This window comes from Entelurus aequoreus, linkage group LG01 (genome assembly GCF_033978785.1).
Source record: "Entelurus aequoreus isolate RoL-2023_Sb linkage group LG01, RoL_Eaeq_v1.1, whole genome shotgun sequence".
NCBI lineage: Eukaryota > Metazoa > Chordata > Actinopteri > Syngnathiformes > Syngnathidae > Entelurus > Entelurus aequoreus.
Genome location: NC_084731.1, coordinates 23,339,509 through 23,361,011, shown reverse-complemented (window position 1 = coordinate 23,361,011; position 21,503 = coordinate 23,339,509). Strand labels below are relative to the sequence as shown.

Here is a 21,503-nt window from a genome sequence, read left to right as displayed (position 1 = left end):
GTCCATAGTGGATGTAACATAACATTGTGAGAGTCCAGTCCATAGTGGATCTAACATAATATTGTGAGAGTCCAGTCCATAGTGGATCTACCATAATATTGTGAAAGTCCAGTCCATAGTGGATCTAACATAATAGTGAGAGTCCAGTCCATAGTGGATCTAACATAATATTGTGAGAGTCCAGTCCATAGTGGATCTAACATAATACTGAGAGTCCAGTCCATAGTGGATCTAACATAATATTGTGAAAGTCCAGTCCATAGTGGATCTAACATAATATTGTGAGAGTCCAGTCCATAGTGGATCTAACATAATAGTGAGAGTCCAGTCCATAGTGGATGTAACATAACATTGTGAGAGTCCAGTCCATAGTGGATCTAACATAATATTGTGAAAGTCCAGTCCATAGTGGATCTAACATAATATTGTGAAAGTCCAGTCCATGGTGGATCTAACATAATAGTGAGAGTCCAGTCCATAGTGGATCTAACATAATATTGTGAGAGTCCAGTCCATAGTGGATCTAACATAATATTGTGAGAGTCCAGTCCATAGTGGATCTAACATAATAGTGAGAGTCCAGTCCATAGTGGATCTAACATAATATTGTGAGAGTCCAGTCCATAGTGGATCTAACATAATATTGTGAGAGTCCAGTCCATAGTGGATCTAACATAATAGTGAGAGTCCAGTCCATAGTGGATGTAACATAACATTGTGAGAGTCCAGTCCATAGTGGATCTAACATAATATTGTGAAAGTCCAGTCCATAGTGGATCTAACATAATATTGTGAAAGTCCAGTCCATGGTGGATCTAACATAATAGTGAGAGTCCAGTCCATAGTGGATCTAACATAATATTGTGAGAGTCCAGTCCATAGTGGATCTAACATAATATTGTGAGAGTCCAGTCCATAGTGGATCTAACATAATATTGTGAGAGTCCAGTCCATAGTGGATCTAACATAATAGTGAGAGTCCAGTCCATAGTGGATGTAACATAACATTGTGAGAGTCCAGTCCATAGTGGATCTAACATAATATTGTGAAAGTCCAGTCCATAGTGGATCTAACATAATATTGTGAGAGTCCAGTCCATAGTGGATCTAACATAATATTGTGAGAGTCCAGTCCATAATGGATCTAGCATGATATTGTCAAAGTCCAGTCCATAGTGGATGTAACATAATATTGTGAGAGTCCAGTCCATAGTGGATCTAACATAATAGTGGGAGTCCAGTCCATAGTGGATCTAACATAATATTGTGAGAGTCCAGTCCATAGTGGATCTAACATAATACTGAGAGTCCAGTCCATAGTGGATCTAACATAATACTGAGAGTCCAGTCCATAGTTGGGCCAGCAGGAAACCATCCCGAGCGGACACGGGTCGGCAGCGCAGAGATGTCCCCTACCGATACACAGGCGATCGGTCCACCCCTTGTCCCGACTCTGGACCGCCAGCAAAACATTGGTATCGGGACAACTCTAATCGCTAGTAAACATTCAGAGTGTTTGTAAAAGAAAATGCAGGGGAACTAAAACGTGATTTGAGGGCGCAGCTCCAGGCTTTTTTATTCCCACGGCGAGGAATTCACTGGGAATTGATAAAGGAAGGAGATGAACAAGGTTGTCAGAAAAATTGTATGTAAATTATCAAAAAACTTTCCGTTCTGAGTTCCAGTGAACAGGTGAGAGCTGTCTTTGTTCCACCAAGTCAAAGGCTTGGAAAATTCCACTGTGTACGATGAGAGGAGACGGGAGGGGTTATCTATTGTCATCGAAGACCTGCTCAAGCCGAATCCAGGACGAGACCAGGCCCGAGGCATCTTCTTCTTTTGTTTTCAATATGACCAAAAACAAGAGCTGTTTACATACCCTCCCATTCCTGTTGAGACATGTGTTGTTGTGTAAACATTGAATCTCTAAATAAAGGAGGAGACGTAAACATTTTTCGTCAGAGCGTGGAAGACTGTATAGAGAGAACAGTCGTCGCGTCTCTCCTCAAAATTGAGTCCAAATGTAATTCTGTCTCTGTTTGATTCTTTGCTTCTTGTCTTGTTTAATAGATGTCATCAGTGTTTGAACCTGACAAAGGTGAGACCAGGACGGGAGAGAATGGACTCCGGTTGCTGTTGTCGGAGCCCCCCCCAACCCCTCCCCAGGTGGTGTCTGATCAGCGGCGCGCTGTGTGATCCCCTTTCCTGCTCGTTAACATGCACAACCTGCGAGAAGGGTCTCCGGAGGATGACCCCGGCACCGGCTCCGATCATTAATCAACTTCTAGCAAACACGGCGCTCAGACGCGCGGCGCCTTAAACTCCACAATTAATGCGTCTTTTTCCGGCGAGTGTCAATAAAGGAAGAAAAAGCGCTGGCGGGGAAAGAGCGGGCGGCGTGGCGTGCGATAAGAAACACCGGCTGGCCTTATGGGAATAATAACGCTGTCACTTGTAAACAAGGCGGAAACATGACCCCGCCTCCTCCTCTCCCAGTCTGGGCAAAAGAGCCACTGAAGAGATGAGATGTGCCAAATTCCTCATTACAGAAAGGGAGCAGGAATAAAAGTGGAGACCAGGAGCAGGAACAAAATTCCTCATTACAGAAAGGGAGCAGGAATGAAAGTGGAGACCAGGAGCTGGAACGAAATTCCTCATTACAGAAAGGGAGCAGGAATGAAAGTGGAGACCAGGAGCAGGAACAAAATTCCTCATTACAGAAAGGGAGCAGGAATGAAAGTGGAGACCAGGAGCAGGAACAAAATTCCTCATTACAGAAAGGGAGCAAGAATGAAAGTGGAGACTAGGAGCAGGAACAAAATTCCTCATTACAGAAAGGGGGTAGGAATGAAAGTGGATACCAGGAGCTGGAACAAAATTCCTCATTACAGAAAGGGGGCAGGAATGAAAGTGGAGACCAGGAGCAGGAACAAAATTCCTCATTACAGAAAGGGAGCAGGAATGAAAGTGGAGACCAGGAGCCGGAACAAAATTCCTCATTACAGAAAGGGAGCAGGAATGAAAGTGGAGACCAGGAGCAGGAACAAAATTCCTCATTACAGAAAGGGAACAGGAATGAAAGTGGAGACCAGGAGCAGGAACACAATTCCTCATTACAGAAAGGGAGCAGGAATGAAAGTGGAGACCAGGAGCAGGAACAAAATTCCTCATTACAGAAAGGGAACAGGAATGAAAGTGGAGACCAGGAGCAGGAACAAAATTCCTCATTACAGAAAGGGAACAGGAATGAAAGTGGAGACCAGGAGCAGGAACAAAATTCCTCATTACAGAAAGGGAGCAGGAATGAAAGTGGAGACTAGGAGCAGGAACAAAATTCCTCATTACAGAAAGGGAGCAGGAATGAAAGTGGATACCAGGAGCTGGAACAAAATTCCTCATTACAGAAAGGGAGCAAGAATGAAAGTGGAGACCAGGAGCTGGAACAAAATTCCTCATTACAGAAAGGGAGCAGGAATGAAAGTGGATACCAGGAGCCGGAACAAAATTCCTCATTACAGAAAGGGAGCAGGAATGAAAGTGGATACCAGGAGCCGGAACAAAATTCCTCATTACAGAAAGGGAGCAGGAATGAAAGTGGAGACCAGGAGCAGGAACAAAATTCCTCATTACAGAAAGGGAGCAGGAATGAAAGTGGAGACCAGGAGCAGGAACAAAATTCCTCATTACAGAAAGGGAGCAGGAATGAAAGTGGATACCAGGAGCTGGAACAAAATTCCTCATTACAGAAAGGGAGCAAGAATGAAAGTGGAGACCAGGAGCTGGAACAAAATTCCTCATTACAGAAAGGGAGCAGGAATGAAAGTGGAGAACAGGAGCAGGAACAAAATTCCTCATTGCGGAAAGGGAGCAGGAATGAAAGTGGAGACCAGGAGCCGGAACACAATTCCTCATTACAGAAAGGGAGCAGGAATGAAAGTGGGGACCAGGAGCAGGAACAAAATTCCTCATTACAGAAAGGGAGCAGGAATGAAAGTGGAGACCAGGAGCCGGAACAAAATTCCTCATTACTGAAAGGGAGCAGGAATGAAAGTGGAGACCAGGAGCCGGAACAAAATTCCTCATTACAGAAAGGGAGCAGGAATGAAAGTGGAGACCAGGAGCAGGAACAAAATTCCTCATTACAGAAAGGGAGCAGGAATGAAAGTGGAGACCAGGAGCAGGAACAAAATTCCTCATTACAGAAAGGGAGCAGGAATGAAAGTGGATACCAGGAGCAGGAACAAAATTCCTCATTACAGAAAGGGAGCAGGAATGAAAGTGGAGAACAGGAGCAGGAACAAAATTCCTCATTACAGAAAGGGAACAGGAATGAAATTGGAGTCCAGGAGCTGGAACAAAACATTGCGGGCTCGAATGTGCGGTGCCGGTCTGCGGCCGCCGCTGCCGAGCACCAGGCTCATTTTAACCGCCGCGGCGAGGGACCGACTGGCACGCGCTTCATTAGCAGTCATACTGTATGCTAATGGGCTGACATATTTTGGTGTAAATTATAAATACGATATAAAAAAAAAGAAAAAAGAGTGAAGTCAGCTTTTCGATCATTCTCACATCAAAGTAACCCCAGCAGTGCTGCCTGCCTCGGGCCCCGGTACGTGGCTGCAAGGCACACATGAAATTGTTATCACCCAGCGACTGAACTGCATGCTGATTCCACACTTTGCCTGTAATTAACCTTCTCTCCGTACCTGGTTCTGATCTGGCTGTTCCAAGAACTTCACTGCTGATTTTGACATGGCGTATTTTCCGGACTATAGGGCGCACCGGATTATAAGGTGCAGTGCCGACGAGCGGGTCTAGTCAGGTCTAGGAGTCATCGATTATTTTTTTCAGTCAGTCGACTAGTCATTGATAATTTTTTTGATCAGTTGACTAGTCATCGTTTTTTTTTTCAGTCAGTCATCGTTTATTTTTTTGTCATGTTTTTTTTTTTTTTTTTTCAGTCCGTCAACTAGTCATCGATTATTTTTTTGATCAGTCGACTAGTCATCGTTTTTTTTTTTTTTTCAGTCAGTCGACTAGTCATCCATTATTTTTTTGATCAGTCAACTAGTCATGTTTTTTTTTTTTTTTTTCCAGTCAGTCGACTATTCATCGATTATTTTTTTGATCAGTCGACTAGTCATCTTTTTTTTTTTTTCAGACAGTCGACAAGTCATCCATTATTTTTTTGATCAGTCGACTAGTCATTGTTTTGTTTTTTTCAGTCAGTCGACTAGTCATCAATTATTTTTTTGATCAGTTGACTGGTCATGTTTTTTTGTTTTTTTTTCAGTCAGTCGACTAGCCATCGATTTCTTTTTTGATCAGTCGACGAGTCAGCGTTTATTCTTTCGATTATTCGACCAGTCATCGATTATTTTCCCAATCAGTTTACTAGTCATCGATATTTTCTGATGAGTTGGCCAGTCAGCATTTATTTTTTTGATTAGTCATCAATGATTTTCTTTCAATTATTCAACTAGTCATCATTGAATGTTTTTTTGATCGCTGGACTAGTCATCTATTATTTTTTCGATTAGTCGACTATCCATTGATAATTTTTTTGACTAGTCATCGTTTATCTTTTCAATTAGTCAATGTTTATTTTTGTTTCATAATAAATTGTTTTACTGTATCACACACCATATAAGATAATGGTGGGTCCTATATTATTGTACTTGTTAAACGTTATTGCACTTTATTGACAATTTTTTGTATATTTAGGTTGTATTTACATTTTATTCTTATTCATTCCTTGTCTATTTGTAAGTAACTTCCTTTGCATACTTGTAACTATGCAAACCCATTTATTTTATTTTATTCTGTAGTCTTATTCTATTGGCTTTGTATTATATTCTACAGATTATATTCACTTTTGTATAGTGGGTATTGTTAATCATATTTAGTTTTATTTAGTTTTTTCCTCTTTTCGAGTGCTTGTGAGACTGTTCATTAGAGCTACTGTGATCAAACAATTGAGGCTTGATAACGTTTGTCTGAAAATAAACCACAAAAAGTCCTGTAAACATGACATTCAGTGCAAAAAGTATGTTTTTTCCAGTAGTGTTTGTGTTACTGAGTTGCAATTATTTGTACATATATTCCTGGCAGTCCATTGATAAAAAATCTTTGTGAATTAATTTGGATAATCTATGTTGTCAATTATGTTGACTAATCTTTGCAGCCCTAGAGAGAATGTGTAACGATGGATTGTGCAGTGGGAGATTAACAATTACTTTAATAGTCGACTAGTCAGCAATTTTTTTTTTCGATTACTCGACTAGTCAGCATTTATTTTTTCAATTAGTCGACTCGTCAGCATTTATTTCTTTGATCAGTCGATTAGTCACCGATTATTTTTCTTTCGTTTATTCGACTAGTCGTTGATTATTTTCCCAATCAGTCGACTAGTCATTGATATTTTCTGACCAGTTGGCTAGTCAGCATTTATTTTTTTAATTAGTCACCAATTATTTTCTTTAGATTATTCAACTAGTCATCATTGAATGTTTTTTTTATCTTTGGACAAGTCATCTATAATTTTTTCGATTAGTCTAATAGCCATCGATAATTTTTTTGACTAGTCAATAATGATTTTTTCCATCAGTCGACTGACTAGTGAGTGTTTATTTTTTTGACTAGTCAGCGATTATTTTTTCGATTAGTCACCGATTATTTTTCTTTCGATTATTCTACTAGTCATCGATTATTTTCCCAATCAGTCAACTAGTCATCAATATTTTCTGATCAGTTGTTGCCTATTTAGCATTAATTTTTTTGATTAATCACCGATTATTTTCTTTTGATTATTCAACTAGTCATATTTGAATGTTTTTTTGATCGTTGAACGAGTCATCTATCATATTTTCGATTAGTCGACGAGCCATCAATAGTTTTTTGGACTAGTCAATAATAATTTTTTCAATCAGTCCACTGACTAGTCTGACTTTATTTTTTCCATTTAGTCAGTGTTTATTTTTGTTTCACATAAATTGTTTTACTGCATCACACAAGGTATAAGATAATGGTGGGTTCTATATTATTATATTTGTTAAACCATATTGCACTTTATCGACTACTTTTTGTATATTTAGGTTGTATTTACATTTTATTCGTATTCATTCCTTGTCTATTTGTAAGTAAGTTCCTTTGCATACTTGTAACTATGCAAACCCCTTTTAATTTATTTTATTCTGTAGTCTTATTACATTGGATTTTTATTATATTCTACATATTATATTCACTTTTGTATAGTTAATTTTTTCAGTTTTTTTCCTCTTTTCGAGTGCTTTTGAGAGTGTTAATTTAATCTTTTCCAAAATGTCCTGTAAACACGACATTCAGTGCAAAAAGTATGTTTTATCCAGGAGGTGTTTAGGGCACGTCCGACCGGTAGGAGGCCACGGGGAAGACCAAGGACACGTTGGGAAGACTATGTCTCCTGGCTGGCCTGGGAACGCCTCGAGATCCCCCGGGAAGGGCTGGGCGAAGTGGCTGGGGAGAGGGAAGTCTGGGCTTCCCTGCTTAGGCTGCTGCCCCCGCCACCCGACCTCGGATAAGCGGAAGAAGATGGATGTTTGTGTTATTTAGTTGTAATTTTTTGTACATACATTCCTGGCAGTCCATCGATAAAAAATGAGTTAAGCGAATAGCAAATCTTTATTATTTAATTTTGATAATCTATGTTGTTAAATATGTTATAATATATATATTATATATAATATACTGTACATATATCATGTAAATATTACATATATATGTTATATTTTATATCGCTATATTTAGTCTATTTTAGGGCCGCAACTAACGATTAATTTGATAATCGATTAATCTGTCGATTATTACTTCGATTAATAATCGGATAAAAGAGACAAACTACATTTCTATCCTTTCCAGTATTTTATTGAAAAAAACCCAGCATACTGGCAGCATACTTATTTTAATTATTGTTTCTCAGCTGTTTGTACTTGTTGCAATTTATAAATAAAGGTTTATAAAAAAATTAATAAAAAAAAATTGCCTCTGCGCATGCGCATAGCGTAGATCCAACGAATCGATGACTAAATTAATAGCCAACTATTTTTATAATCGATTTTAATAGATTTAATCGATTAGTTGTTGCAGCCCTAGTCTATTTATACCTGCATTGTCCTTTCCATCCTTACACTTTCCATCATTGTAACTGAGCTACTGTGTGGAACAATTTCCCTTGTGGATCATTAAAGTTTGTCTAAGCCTATGTTGGGTAATCTTTGCAGCACGAGCGATGGATTGTGCAGTAACAGAAGAAGAACATGTTGAACAAGTACAAAACTTGAGTAATTAAAGAACATAAGTTTGTCCTCTTGTTGGGTACATTATTAAGAGTAAAGTTCTTTAAAAGCAAAATAAAACAACCCTCATATACATTAATTTATGGAGAGAGAGAGAAAAAAGGAGTTGGAGTTGTATGAGCCTAAAGCGAGACGCAGAGGGGCAAAGGGAGACGCAGGCTGCCTTTAGGCCAGCACACCCATCCTGTCTCTGCCTTTCCTGTTCCACAGCCATGCTCACAGCTATGTTCTCCGTGATAAGAGATGGCACTTTCCTCTAGTTGGCCCTGAGCTTGTTGCTGCTGCACCTTTTTTTTTTCTTCTCCCCCCCTCCTTTTCTTTGCAGGCACAATTTCGGGAGGCCGATCCCCGGGTGTTTCTGCACAGCACACACGGGCGGTCCGCCCCTCACATCTGGAACGCATGCAGCAGCAGTGCGCGCTATTATTTTAAGCTTCAAACAACTTAGCAGACACTCCTACTCAACAAGCGAACGAGGGGCTGCGGTTCGAAGGCCCGACCGCAACTTTTCCAACACAAGAACTCTGAATGATGTCCTCCAGACTAATTGTGCTTCGGTGCTATTTTTCTTCCAGCGGCTCCTCTGAAAGTGTCGGGGGGCTCATGTTTCGCCGCCTGTCAGCCAACAGTTGAGTCACTTTGCGGTCGGCTGTTTCGAAAGTATTTACATGAATCTGAATCGTGTGATTCTACGTGCGCGGAAAGGAATATCGTTTTTTTTTTCTTTTTTGTGTTGAAATAACACCCCCTCCAGGATAGTCTGGTGACAGAAGCTTGTAAAGGTGGAGTTTCCTTTTCTACTGGGAGGTCAGACACAACCTAGGCTCGGGGTCAGCAAGCGTTATTAGCTCATTTTTTTACTAAAGAAAAATAGTCTGGAGTCGCAAAACTATGGAGCCCCTAAAGGGACATGGGGGAATTTTTTTTATATATAATTTTTTTTTTAATATATATATATCTTTTTTTAGACATGTATCTCGTGCGCACAAGAAACTATCTTTTTATAAAGTTATAAAAAAAAATGTATAATTTTTTTTTTTTTTTTAAGACATGTATCTCGTGCGCAAGAGATACATGTCTAAAAAAATATATAATTTCTTTTTTTTTATAACCTTATAAACTATATCGTGCACATGAGAAACTTTCTCGTGCGCACGAGATACATGTCTAAAAAAAATAAAAATACTAAATTAAAAAAAATAATAAATCCCCCCCCCCATGTTCCTTTAGGGCAGTGTTTTTCAACCACTGTGCCGCGGCACACTAGTGTGCCGTGAGATACAGTCTGGTGTGCCGTGGGAGATGATCTAATTTCATCTGTTTGGGTTAAAAATATTTTTTGCAAACCACTAATTATAGTCTGCAAATGATGTGTTGTTGTTGAGTGTCGGTGCTGTCCAGAGCTCGGCAGAGTAACCGTGTAATACTTTTCCATGTCAGTAGGTGGCAGCCGGTAGGTAATTGCTTTGTAGATGTCGGAAACAGCGGGAGGCAGTGTGCAGGTAAAAAGGTGTCTAATGCTTAAACCAAAAATAAACAAAAGGTCAGTGCTCCTAAGAAAAGGCATTGAAGCTTAGGGAAGGCTATGCAGAACGAAACTAAAACTGGACTGGCTACAAAGTAAACAAAAACAGAATGCTGGACGACAGCAAAGACTTACTGTGGAGCAAAGGCGGCGTCCACAAAGTACATCCGAACATGACATGACAATCAACAATGTCCCCACAAAGAAGGATAAAAACAACTGAAAGATCCTTGATTGCTGAAACAAAGTAGATGCGGGAAATATCGCTCAAAAGAAGACATGAAACTGCTACAGGAAAATACCAAAAAAAGAGAAAAAGCCACTAAAATATGAAGATTTCTGCTGGTGGTGTGCCTCCGGATTTTTTCAACGCAAAAAATGTGCCTGGGCTCAAAAAAGGTTGAAAAACACTGCTTTAGGGGCTCCGTACAAAACACAACACAAACTTTTTTTTTTTTTTACTTCACAGGCAAAGGAATCTGTCCATGCAGAATCAAACTCTCAATTTTCGTCTGAGATTTTGATTTTTTGGGGGGATGTACAGATCCCATTTCAAATCTCCATTCAATACTTTGACAATAGATTAAGGACCTGAAAATAGTAAAAAAAATAACACATTTTTACAAAGCCTATCGTATTCAATTTACCATTTGCTAATATTGCTAATGTGTGGTATTAAATGCTACATGCAATGTTTTTTTAACGAAATAAAGTGGTGAGTGCACAATAACTAAACAAAATCAAGAACTGCCGTATTTTTCGGACTATATGCTACTGCTTTTTTTCCCTACGCTTTGCACCATGCGGCCAATAAAACGGTGCGTTTTGCCTTGAACCGAAAGTAAAACAGTCCATAGCCTTTCAGCTAACACATTTACGAGTGTCTGTGTTGCTATTATTAACTTACAAATACATTCTTTTTGTATTGTTTCGATTTCACAAATTCCTTAGTAAAATTCCCCAAGACGTCCGTTTTGCAATACGTGTTTTTGTCCACTCAAGAAGGCGACGGCTCTTCCTTCCTTAGTCACCAGTCAGGACACATTCACGGCCTCAAAGTCGGTGGGAAATTATTAGAGATGTCCGATAATGGCTTTTTTGCCCATATCCGATATTCCGATATTGTCCAACTCTTAATTACCGATATCGATATCAACCGATACCGATATATACAGTCGTGGAATTAACACATTATTATGCCTAATTTTGTTGTGATGCCCCGCTGGATGCATTAAACAATGTAACAAGGTTTTCCAAAATAAATCAACTCAAGTTATGGGGGAAAAATGCCAACATGGCACTGCCATATTTATTATTGAAGTCACTAAGTGCATTATTTTTTTTGAACATGCCTCAAAACAGCAGCTTGGAATTTGGGACATGCTCTCCCATGCTCTCCCTAAAGTTAAGGTGGGGGGGGGGGGGGGGGGTGTATATTGTAGCGTCCCGGAAGAGTTAGTGCTGCAAGGGGTTCTAGGTATTTGTTCTGTTGTGTTTATGTTGTGTTACAGTGCGGATGTTCTCCCGAAATGTGTTTGTCATTCTTGTTTGGTGTGGGTTCACAGTGTGGCGCATATTTGTAACAGTGTTAACATTGTTTATACGGACACCCTCAGTGTGACCTGTATGGCTGTTGACCAAATATGGCTTGCATTCACTTGTGTGTGTGAAAAGATATTATGTGATTGGGCCGGCACGCAAAGGCAGTGCCTTTAAGGTTTATTGGCGCTCTGTACTTCTCCCTACGTCCGTGTACACAGCGGCGTTTTAAAAAGTCATACATTTTACTTTTTGAAACCGATACCGATAATTTCCGATATTACATTTTAAAGCATTTATCTGGTATTATCGGACATCCCTAGAAATGATAGAACTCCTTTCAAAATCGGCTGAAACGCCGCTTATTTATTTTTCCTCCGAAATATTTGGTCCGTTTCCTCAGCTCCAGTGACAAAACAGTTGATATATGGTCGGCATGGGATGGAAAGTACTTTCATCTTTCCCAGCGTGTGACTGTGCGTGCCACTCACATAGCGAGCAGGGGCGAGCGTCCCGGGCTGCTGTCACTGCTGTTGCTGTTTCCATGGTCCATTGCTCCATTCAGCTCCTCGCGGATGGCGTTGGCCAGGGAGTTGAGGGTGGGACTTCCAATGGAAGCAGTTGTGTATAGAGGTATGTTGTTCTCTGCCATTGAAGCCTGAAATGCAGGCAGGGCCCCGAGCATTAAAATGTGGAGCGGAAGAGAGTTGTCAGCACGTACTCAGTTTCCCATCACTCTTTTTTTTTCTTTCTTTCTTCATACAAATACATCCGCCCATCACTTCATGTGGAAATGACGGCTGTTTTTTTTTTTGTTTTTTTTTAAATTGCATTACTTTTTTAATTCCGAGCTTTTTTTTTACCTGAAAGGCAGCGGAGAAGGTTGGACCGTAGCCCAAGCTAGTCTGAATATTCTTCACCAATGCCGGACTTCTGCAAACAGACAAATTACATTATAGCAACTTTTTATGAGAACAAAAATACATTTACTGCTGTAGAAATGAGGACACTTAAAGGGGATCTGTGATGATTTTAATCTCCATTTTAAAACATTTCCTTGCGGTCCAGATAGTACCCGTATTTTTCAGAGTATAAGTCGCAGTTTTTTTCACACTTATGTGTGAAATTATTAACACATTAGCGTAAAATATCAAATAATATTATTTAGCTCATTCACGTAAGAGACTAGACCAGTGGTTTTTAACCTGGGTTCGATCGAACCCTAGGGGTTCAGTGAGTCGGGCTCAGGGGTTCGGCGGAGGTCAAGACACACCCGACTCATCGTGTAAATAAAAACTTCTCCCTATCGGCGTATTACGGATACGGCAACAGCAGAAGTCAGACTGATTTGCAGGTGTGTAATTTGTTGTGAGTTTATGCACTGTGTTGGTTTTGTTGTTTGAACAAGGTGATGTTCATGCACGGTTCATTTTGTGCACCAGTATAAAAACATGGTAACACTTTAGTATGGGGAACATATTCACCATTAATTAGTTGCTTATTAACATGCAAATTAGTAACATATTGGCTCTTAACTAGTCATTATTAAGTACTTATTAATGCCTTATTTGGTATGGCTTCATTATAACCCTAACCCTCTAACCCTGGCCCTAACCCTCTAACCCAGGGGTCCCCAAACTTTTTGACTCCGGGGCCACATTGTGGTAAAACAATTTGGCTGGGGGCCGCGATATATATATATATATATATATATATATATATATATATATATATATATATATATATATATATATATATATATATATATATATATATATATATATATATATGTGTATATATATATTATATATAAATGTGTGTGTGTATATATGTATATGTATATGTCCATGTATATATATATATATATATATATATATATATATATATGTGTATATATATATATATATATATATATATATATATATATATATATATATATATATGTGTATATATATATTATATATAAATGTGTGTGTGTATATATGTATATGTATATGTCCATGTATATATATATATATATATATATATATATATATATATATATATGTGTATATATATATATATATATATATATATATATATATATATATATATATATATATATATATATATATATATATATATATATATATATATATATATATATATATATATGTATATGTGTATATATATATATATATATATATATATATATATATATATATATATATATATATATATATATATATATATATATATATATATATATATATATATATATATGTATTCATACATATATATTCCTTGCGCACTAATTGACTTAAAGAGCGCACTTGCTGCATGTCACGTTATCGATGGTAAGAAGCATTTTTAGACAATATGATTTGCCTGAGTGGCTAGGAGAAGGTAGAAAATTGACTAGTAAGGACAAATTAAAAAAAAATAAAAAAAAATTAAAAAATAATAATAAAACTTTTTATTTTTTAACTTGGGACTTCCCGCGGGCCGGATTTTGGACGCTGGGGGGCCGTATCTGGCCCGCGGGCCGTAGTTTGGGGACCCCTGCTCTAACCCTAACTCTAACCAAATAACTCTAAATTAAGTCTTTGTTACTTAGAATATGTTCCCCATACTAAAGTTTTACCAAAAACATATAATTTTGTCTTGAATTTGAAAAAATTGTATTTTTTTTTTTTCACTAAAGAAGGGTTCGGTGAATGCGCATATGAAACTGGTGGGGTTCGGTACCTCCAACAAGGTTAAGAACCACTGGACTAGACGTATAAGATTTCATGGGATTTAGCGATTAGGAGTGACAGATTGTTTGGTAAATGTATAGCATGTTCTATATGTTATAGTTATTTGAATGACTCTTACCATAATATGTTACATTAACATACCAGGCATGTTCTCAGTTGGTTATTTATGCGTCATATAACGTACACTTATTCAGCCTGTTGTTCACTATTCTTTATTTATTTTAAATTGCCTTTTAAATGTCTATTCTTGGTGTTGGGTTTTATCAAATAAATTTCCCCCAAAAATGCGACATATATATGTTTTTTTTCTTCTTTATTATGCATTTTCGGCCGGTGCGACTTATACTCCGGTGCGACTTATACTCCGAAAAATACGGTAGGTATCAGATAGGCTTAGGTGTACAGTCACTTTTATAACCCGTTTTTTTTATTTTTTATTTCTACTGTGGAGGTGTTTCCTCCTTTAAAAACTGAACTGGGCAAGAAAGCATTTAGGTTTTCAGCACCGAAGGCCGGGAATAACGTACATTCAAATAAAAACAGCTTTTTTATGCAGAGTCTGAATCGATTCGGCGCAGGTGTACTTATTGTTGTGACCGGGTGAATCTATAAAATGTTTATGAAGTTTATGTGGAAAAAAAATAGCAGTGACCTTGTGATTTAGGGCTATATAAATAAACATTGATTGATTGATTGATTGACCTTCAAGATATATGTTTTAATAAGTGTACATTTTCCAAATATATATTATAATACTTGTATTTGCAATCGGGAAACACCTCCACAGTAGAAAAACAAACACAAACGGGTTATAAAAGTGACTGTACACCTAAGCAAGAAAGCAGGTGTACAGCTTTAAATGAGTTTAAAGCTTCTGTGAAAGGATTGCGGTCTACCTTGTCTGTATTCACATGTGTTATGTGAGCAAGTTTTAATGTTGTAAATTTTATGTTTTATGTGTTGTTTACTGAGTTTTAATGTAACCTTGCTGCTGCCCTCTTGGCCAGGTCTCCCTTGGAAAAGAGATCTTTGATCTCAATGGTATTTTTCCTGGTTAAATAAAGGCTAAATAAATTAATAAAAATTCCAGATTGCAAATTAAAGTATTATAATATATATTTGGAAAATGTACACTACTAAAATATATAACTTGAAGGTCACTGCTATTTTTTTCCCCACATAAACTTCATAAACATTTTATTAGATTCACCCGGTGACAACAATAAGTACACCTGCACTGTCGTACACTCGCCGAATCGATTCAGACTCTGCATAAAAAAAGCTGCTTTTATTAGCACTTATAAAAAATACATTATCCTACCTTTTTTTAACGTTTTCTTATAGCTTGAAGCCAAAGACGAGGAGCTCCCCCCTCTGGTTAATAATTGTGGTTGTTTTCTACATTTAAAACACCAGGGATTTTTAACCTTTTAGACTTTGGGGCCCAACTTTTCCACTACACTCATGTATTAACACTGAATTAGTAATCTTACCCTTGATCTAACCTACTTACAGTTTAGCAGGATACACCTTGTCAAATGATATAAAACCATTGTTTTAATCACACCGATTATTATCAAGGTTTAGGTCAGGCTGATTACAAAAAAATAAATACTAATCAAATATACTGCAGAAGAAGGGACTCAAAAAAACTGATGAAAAATTATTTTACATACAATTACAAAGTGGTAAAATAAATAAATTCTAACAAAATTAATAAATAACATGTTTTTTAAACTAACCGTCAATAAAATTAAAGTGCAAATGAATTTACAGCTTCGTTCTTTTAGTCATCATTTTTGCGCTTAAGACACCTCTCTATGACTTTAGCTCCAGATTTTTTGTGTTTGTTTGAGATTGTCATTACTGCCACAAGTGGTGGAAAAGTGAATTACAACTGGGTACCACTGCGGCCCATACAGACCACAGCTGAGAAACTCATACTTTTTGGCGCCCCTCTAGAGGGCACTCGTGGCCCAACAATGGGCCCTACGGTTAAGAAACACTGATCTACATAACATGTAACGGTGGTTCTTTAGTAAAAATGTTGCATATATTTTGCATCAGCAGCTTTCTGATCGTCTCTTCAGAATGTGTCGTTTATTTACGTGCCAAACCACCTTTTACTCTACCTCCGCCCTGTCGCCATGTTGTAGATTTTGGCACCTACATATCGGATCTACTGACAGATATAAGTTACAACTGCATGCTACTTTTTATAAGAAAATAATATAAAAGAATACTATCATTGATCTCAAACTATTTGAAATGAAAACAAAAATAAATAATTCATTGATTGATTGATTGATTGAAACTTCTATTAGTAGATAGTATCGTATATCTATAGCACCATTTTTCCATTGACAGGGTAACACTTTAGTATGGGGAACATGTTGACCAATAATTAGTTTCTTATTAACATGCAAATTAGTAACATATTGGCTCTTAACTAGTCATTATTAAGTACTTATTAATGCCTTATTCTGCATGGCCTTATTATACAACCAGTAAGCCATTAACTAACCCTAACCATAACCCCAACCCTAACCCTAACCCTGCACACCCTTTTTATCTTATTTTTCCCTCTTTTATATCGCCCCACCCCACCCCAACCCTTAGCCCTAACCCTAACCAACTCTTTTTCTTTATGCCTAACCCTAAACTTAACCCTAACCCTAACACTGCACACCCTTCTTATCTTCTATTTTCACTCTTTTCTATCGCCCCACCCCAACCCTTAGCCCTAACCCTAACCAACTTTTTCTTTATGAATAACCCTAACCTTAACCCTAACCCTAACCCTGCACAGCCTTCTTATCTTCTTTTTTCACTCTTTTCTATCGCCCCACCCCGACCCTTAGCTCTAACCATAACCAACTCTTTTTCTTTATGCCTAACCCTAACCCTAACCACAAACCTAACCCTAATCCTAACCCTAACCCCAAACCTAAACCTAGCTCTAACCAACTCTTTCTTTATGCCTAACCCTCATTAACCCTAACCTTAACCCCAACCCCAACCCTAACCCTAACCCTAATCCTAACCCTAACCCTATTTTTACACCTAACCCTAACCCCAACCCCAACCCTAATCCTAACCCTAACCTTAACCTAACCCTAACCCAAACCCCAACCCCAACCGGGTACTCCGGCTTCCTCCCACCTCCAAAGACATGCACCTGAGGATAGGTTGATTGGCAACACTAAATTGGCCCTACTGTGTGAATGTGAGTGTGAATGTTGTCTATCTATCTGTGTTGGCCCTGCGATGAGGTGGCGACTTGTCCAGGGTGTACCCCGCCTTCCGCCCGATTGTAGCTGAGATAGGCTCCAGCACCCCCCGCGAACCCGAAGGGAATAAGCGGTAGAAAATGGATGGATGGATGTTCCCCATACTAAAGTGTTACCATTTACAGTAATATGCTGTAAAAAAAAACATTGTACATTTTACGGTGAAGTTGTGCCAGTTTTTGTTTTTTTTTAACTGAAAAATAGATTTTTTTTTTCATTGTATTTAATACAAATATAAACATCAAATGCATAGGGATTAATTTTATAATATCATGAGGTGGATTCTTATACATTTATATTCATAATTTATATACGGTTACAGGGCAGCCGTAACTGCGATGTGGCCCTCAGTGTAACCGTGTTCCACACATGCATTGTTTACTGGTAACATTTATAAGTCAGAAAAGACAAAATTCATCATAGGTCCCCTTTAAAGGTTTTTTTTTTTTTTTTTTTAAACCCACACAATAAAACAGGGTGTTTGTCTGCAGTGCACGAGAAGCAACACTAAGCAAAAGCATGTTGGATGAATGCGTGATGGCAACACTGATGAGGGGAACATGCAGGGGGGGGGTAGGGAGGGGGGGGGGGTAAGTGCTTACTGTACGAGCAGCTCATCAAAGTTCTCGTCGTCGGCGTATTTCCGAGGGCGGCCTCTCTGCACGTGTCGGCCGCGCTTAAACTCCTCGTCATCAACGGTCCAACGGGACCCAAACTCATCCTCTACTCTCACAAAGCACTTATGCAGGGAAAGGTTGGTGCGAACGGCACCCTGGGAGAGCCAAGCCGGCGGGTGCAGCCAGGATGCAAGACAGACCGGGGGACAAACACACACAAGGGAGGTGGGGGGGGGGGGGGGGGGGGGGGGGGGAGTGGGGTCACAATGAAACACAAGCCAAAGCCACCGTGGGTGAGGTTACGGGGGAACATCACCAAAAAGAGCATGTAAAGGACGGGGAGGCACGGCAAAAAGCAAGCAGGGAGGATATGGCACACACACACACACACACACACATTATGAGATGGAGTCTCCTGACACACACACACACACACACTCACACACACACACCTACCCACTGATCTTTTGAGGCCGTCTCTTTTGGAACTCTATTTCGTCCACTGTCCACACGGCCCCTTTTACGTTTTCTACTCGCACAAAACACTTGTGAAGACTAAGATTATGCCGGACTGCGTTCTGCAGTTGGTGTGAAAAAAACAAGAGACAGAAAAAAAAAAAAAGAAAAAAGAAAGAAAAAAAAGAAAAGAAAAAGGTTTCCATCAGTGGACATGTCGGCATGAGAAAACATGACATTGCAAGGAAGAGGAGAACCTTTGAAGGTTTGTTTGTGTTTTGAGATTAATGGCCAAATAAATAGAGTGGTAGCCCACTTTGTTGTAAGATTTGGGTTATCGTACGACCAAACTGTGTGTAATTTTTGAAATAATTTTACGTTTGTGCTTTTACGTTTTTAAAGGTTGTTAACGTGTTTTATAACCATGACTAGACCCTAAATATGTCAAAATCTACCAAAAATGGTCCTATCTGGGGTGCTTTTGTGCTGTTACAGTTTGAAAGGTTATTAACATGTAATTACAGTGTTATTAACCATGACTAGACCCGTCAAAATCTCCCCAAAATTGTTCTATTAATTGGTGCTACTTAAGTGCTTTTACGGTTTTAAAGGTTATTATCATGTAATTACAGTGTTATTAACTATAACTAGACCCTAATTATGTCAAAATCTCCCCAAAATTGTCCCATTCATTGGTGTTACATTGGCGGTTTCACAGTTTTTAAGGTTATTAACGTGTAATTAACCATGACTAGACCCTAAATATGTCAAAATCTCCCAAAAATGGTCCTATTTGTTGGTGATACTATTGTGCTTTTACGGTTTTAAAGGTTATTGACGTGTAATTAACCATGACTAGACCCTAAATGTCCAAATCTCCCAAAAATTGTCCCATTCATTGGTGCTACTTTCGTGGTTTTACGGTTTTAAAGGTTGTTAACGTGTTTTGTAACCATGACTAGACCCTAAATATGTCAAAATCTCCCAAAAATGGTCCTATCTGGGGTGCTTTTGTGCTGTTACAGTTTGAAAGGTTATTAACATGTAATTACAGTGTTATTAACCATGACTAGACCCGTCAAAATATCCCCAAAATTGTTCTATTAATTGGTGCTACTTTAGTGCTTTTACGGTTTTAAAGGTTATTATCATGTAATTACAGTGTTATTAACTATAACTAGACCCTAATTATGTCAAAATCTCCCCAAAATGGTCCCATTCATTGGGGTTACATTGGCGGTTTCACAGTTTTTAAGGTTATTAACGTGTAATTAACCATGACTAGACCCTAAATATGTCAAAATCTCCCAAAAATGGTCCTATTTGTTGGTGATACTATTGTGCTTTTACGGTTTTAAAGGTTATTGACGTGTAATTAACCATGACTAGACCCTAAATGTCCAAATCTCCCAAAAATTGTCCCATTCATTGGTGCTACTTTCGTGGTTTTACGGTTTTAAAGGTTGTTAACGTGTTTTATAACCATGACTAGACCCTAAATATGTCAACATCTCCCAAAAATTGTCCTATCTGGGGTGCTTTTGTGCTGTTACAGTTTGAAAGGTTATTAACATGTAATTACAGTGTTATTAACCATGACTAGACCCGTCAAAATATCCCCAAAATTGTTGTATTAATTGGTGCTACTTTAGTGCTTTTACGGTTTTAAAGGTTATTATCATGTAATTACAGTGTTATTAACTATAACTAGACCCTAATTATGTCAAAATCTCCCCAAAATTGTCCCATTCATTGGTGGTTTCACAGTTTTTAAGGTTATTAACGTGTAATTAACCATGACTAGACCCTAAATATGTCAAAATCTCCCAAAAATGGTCCTATTTGTTGGTGATACTATTGTGCTTTTACGGTTTTAAAGGTTATTGACGTGTAATTAACCATGACTAGACCCTAGATGTCCAAATCTCCCAAAAATTGTCCCATTCATTGGTGCTACTTTCGTGGTTTTACGGTTTTAAAGGTTGTTAACGTGTTTTATAACCATGACTAGACCCTAAATATGTCAACATCTCCCAAAAATGGTCCTATCTGGGGTGCTTTTGTGCTGTTACAGTTTGAAAGGTTATTAACATGTAATTACAGTGTTATTAACCATGACTAGACCCGTCAAAATCTCCCCAAAATTGTTCTATTAATTGGTGCTACTTTAGTGCTTTTACGGTTTTAAAGGTTATTATCATGTAATTACAGTGTTATTAACTATAACTAGACCCTAATTATGTCAAAATCTCCCCAAAATTGTCCCATTCATTGGTGTTACATTGGCGGTTTCACAGTTTTTAAGGTTATTAACGTGTAATTAACCATGACTAGACCCTAAATATGTCAAAATCTCCCAAAAATGGTCCTATTTGTTGGTGATACTATTGTGCTTTTACGGTTTTAAAGGTTATTGACGTGTAATTAACCATGACTAGACCCTAAATGTCCAAATCTCCCAAAAATTGTCCCATTCATTGGTGCTACTTTCGTGGTTTTACGGTTTTAAAGGTTGTTAACGTGTTTTATAACCATGACTAGACCCTAAATATGTCAAAATCTCCCAAAAATGGTCCTATCTGGGGTGCTTTTGTGCTGTTACACTTTGAAAGGTTATTAACATGTAATTACAGTGTTATTAACCATGACTAGACCCGTCAAAATCTCCCCAAAATTGTTCTATTAATTGGTGCTACTTTAGTGCTTTTACGGTTTTAAAGGTTATTATCATGTAATTACAGTGTTATTAACTATAACTAGACCCTAATTATGTCAAAATCTCCCCAAAATTGTCCCATTCATTGGTGTTACATTGGCGGTTTCACAGTTTTTAAGGTTATTAACGTGTAATCAACCATGACTAGACCCTAAATATGTCAAAATCTCCCAAAAATGGTCCTATTTGTTGGTGATACTATTGTGCTTTTACGGTTTTAAAGGTTATTGACGTGTAATTAACCATGACTAGACCCTAAATGTCCAAATCTCCCAAAAATTGTCCCATT

The 21,503-nt window shown here is 38.1% G+C and overlaps 1 protein-coding gene across 8 annotated transcripts in view; it reads right to left on the bottom strand.

Annotated features, from left to right (window-relative positions):
- foxp1b (forkhead box P1b) overlaps positions 1–21,503 on the bottom strand; it is a 498,341-nt gene that overhangs the window by 2,994 nt on the left and 473,844 nt on the right. For all 8 annotated transcript variants that reach the window (XM_062045979.1, XM_062045996.1, XM_062045954.1 and 5 more), the window contains 3 exons: positions 18,499–18,620; positions 12,261–12,330; positions 11,889–12,055 (listed from right to left, as the gene is read on the bottom strand). In XM_062045979.1, the coding sequence (XP_061901963.1) occupies positions 11,889–12,055; positions 12,261–12,330; positions 18,499–18,620 (359 nt within the window). The remainder of the gene's footprint in view (positions 1–11,888; positions 12,056–12,260; positions 12,331–18,498; positions 18,621–21,503) is intronic.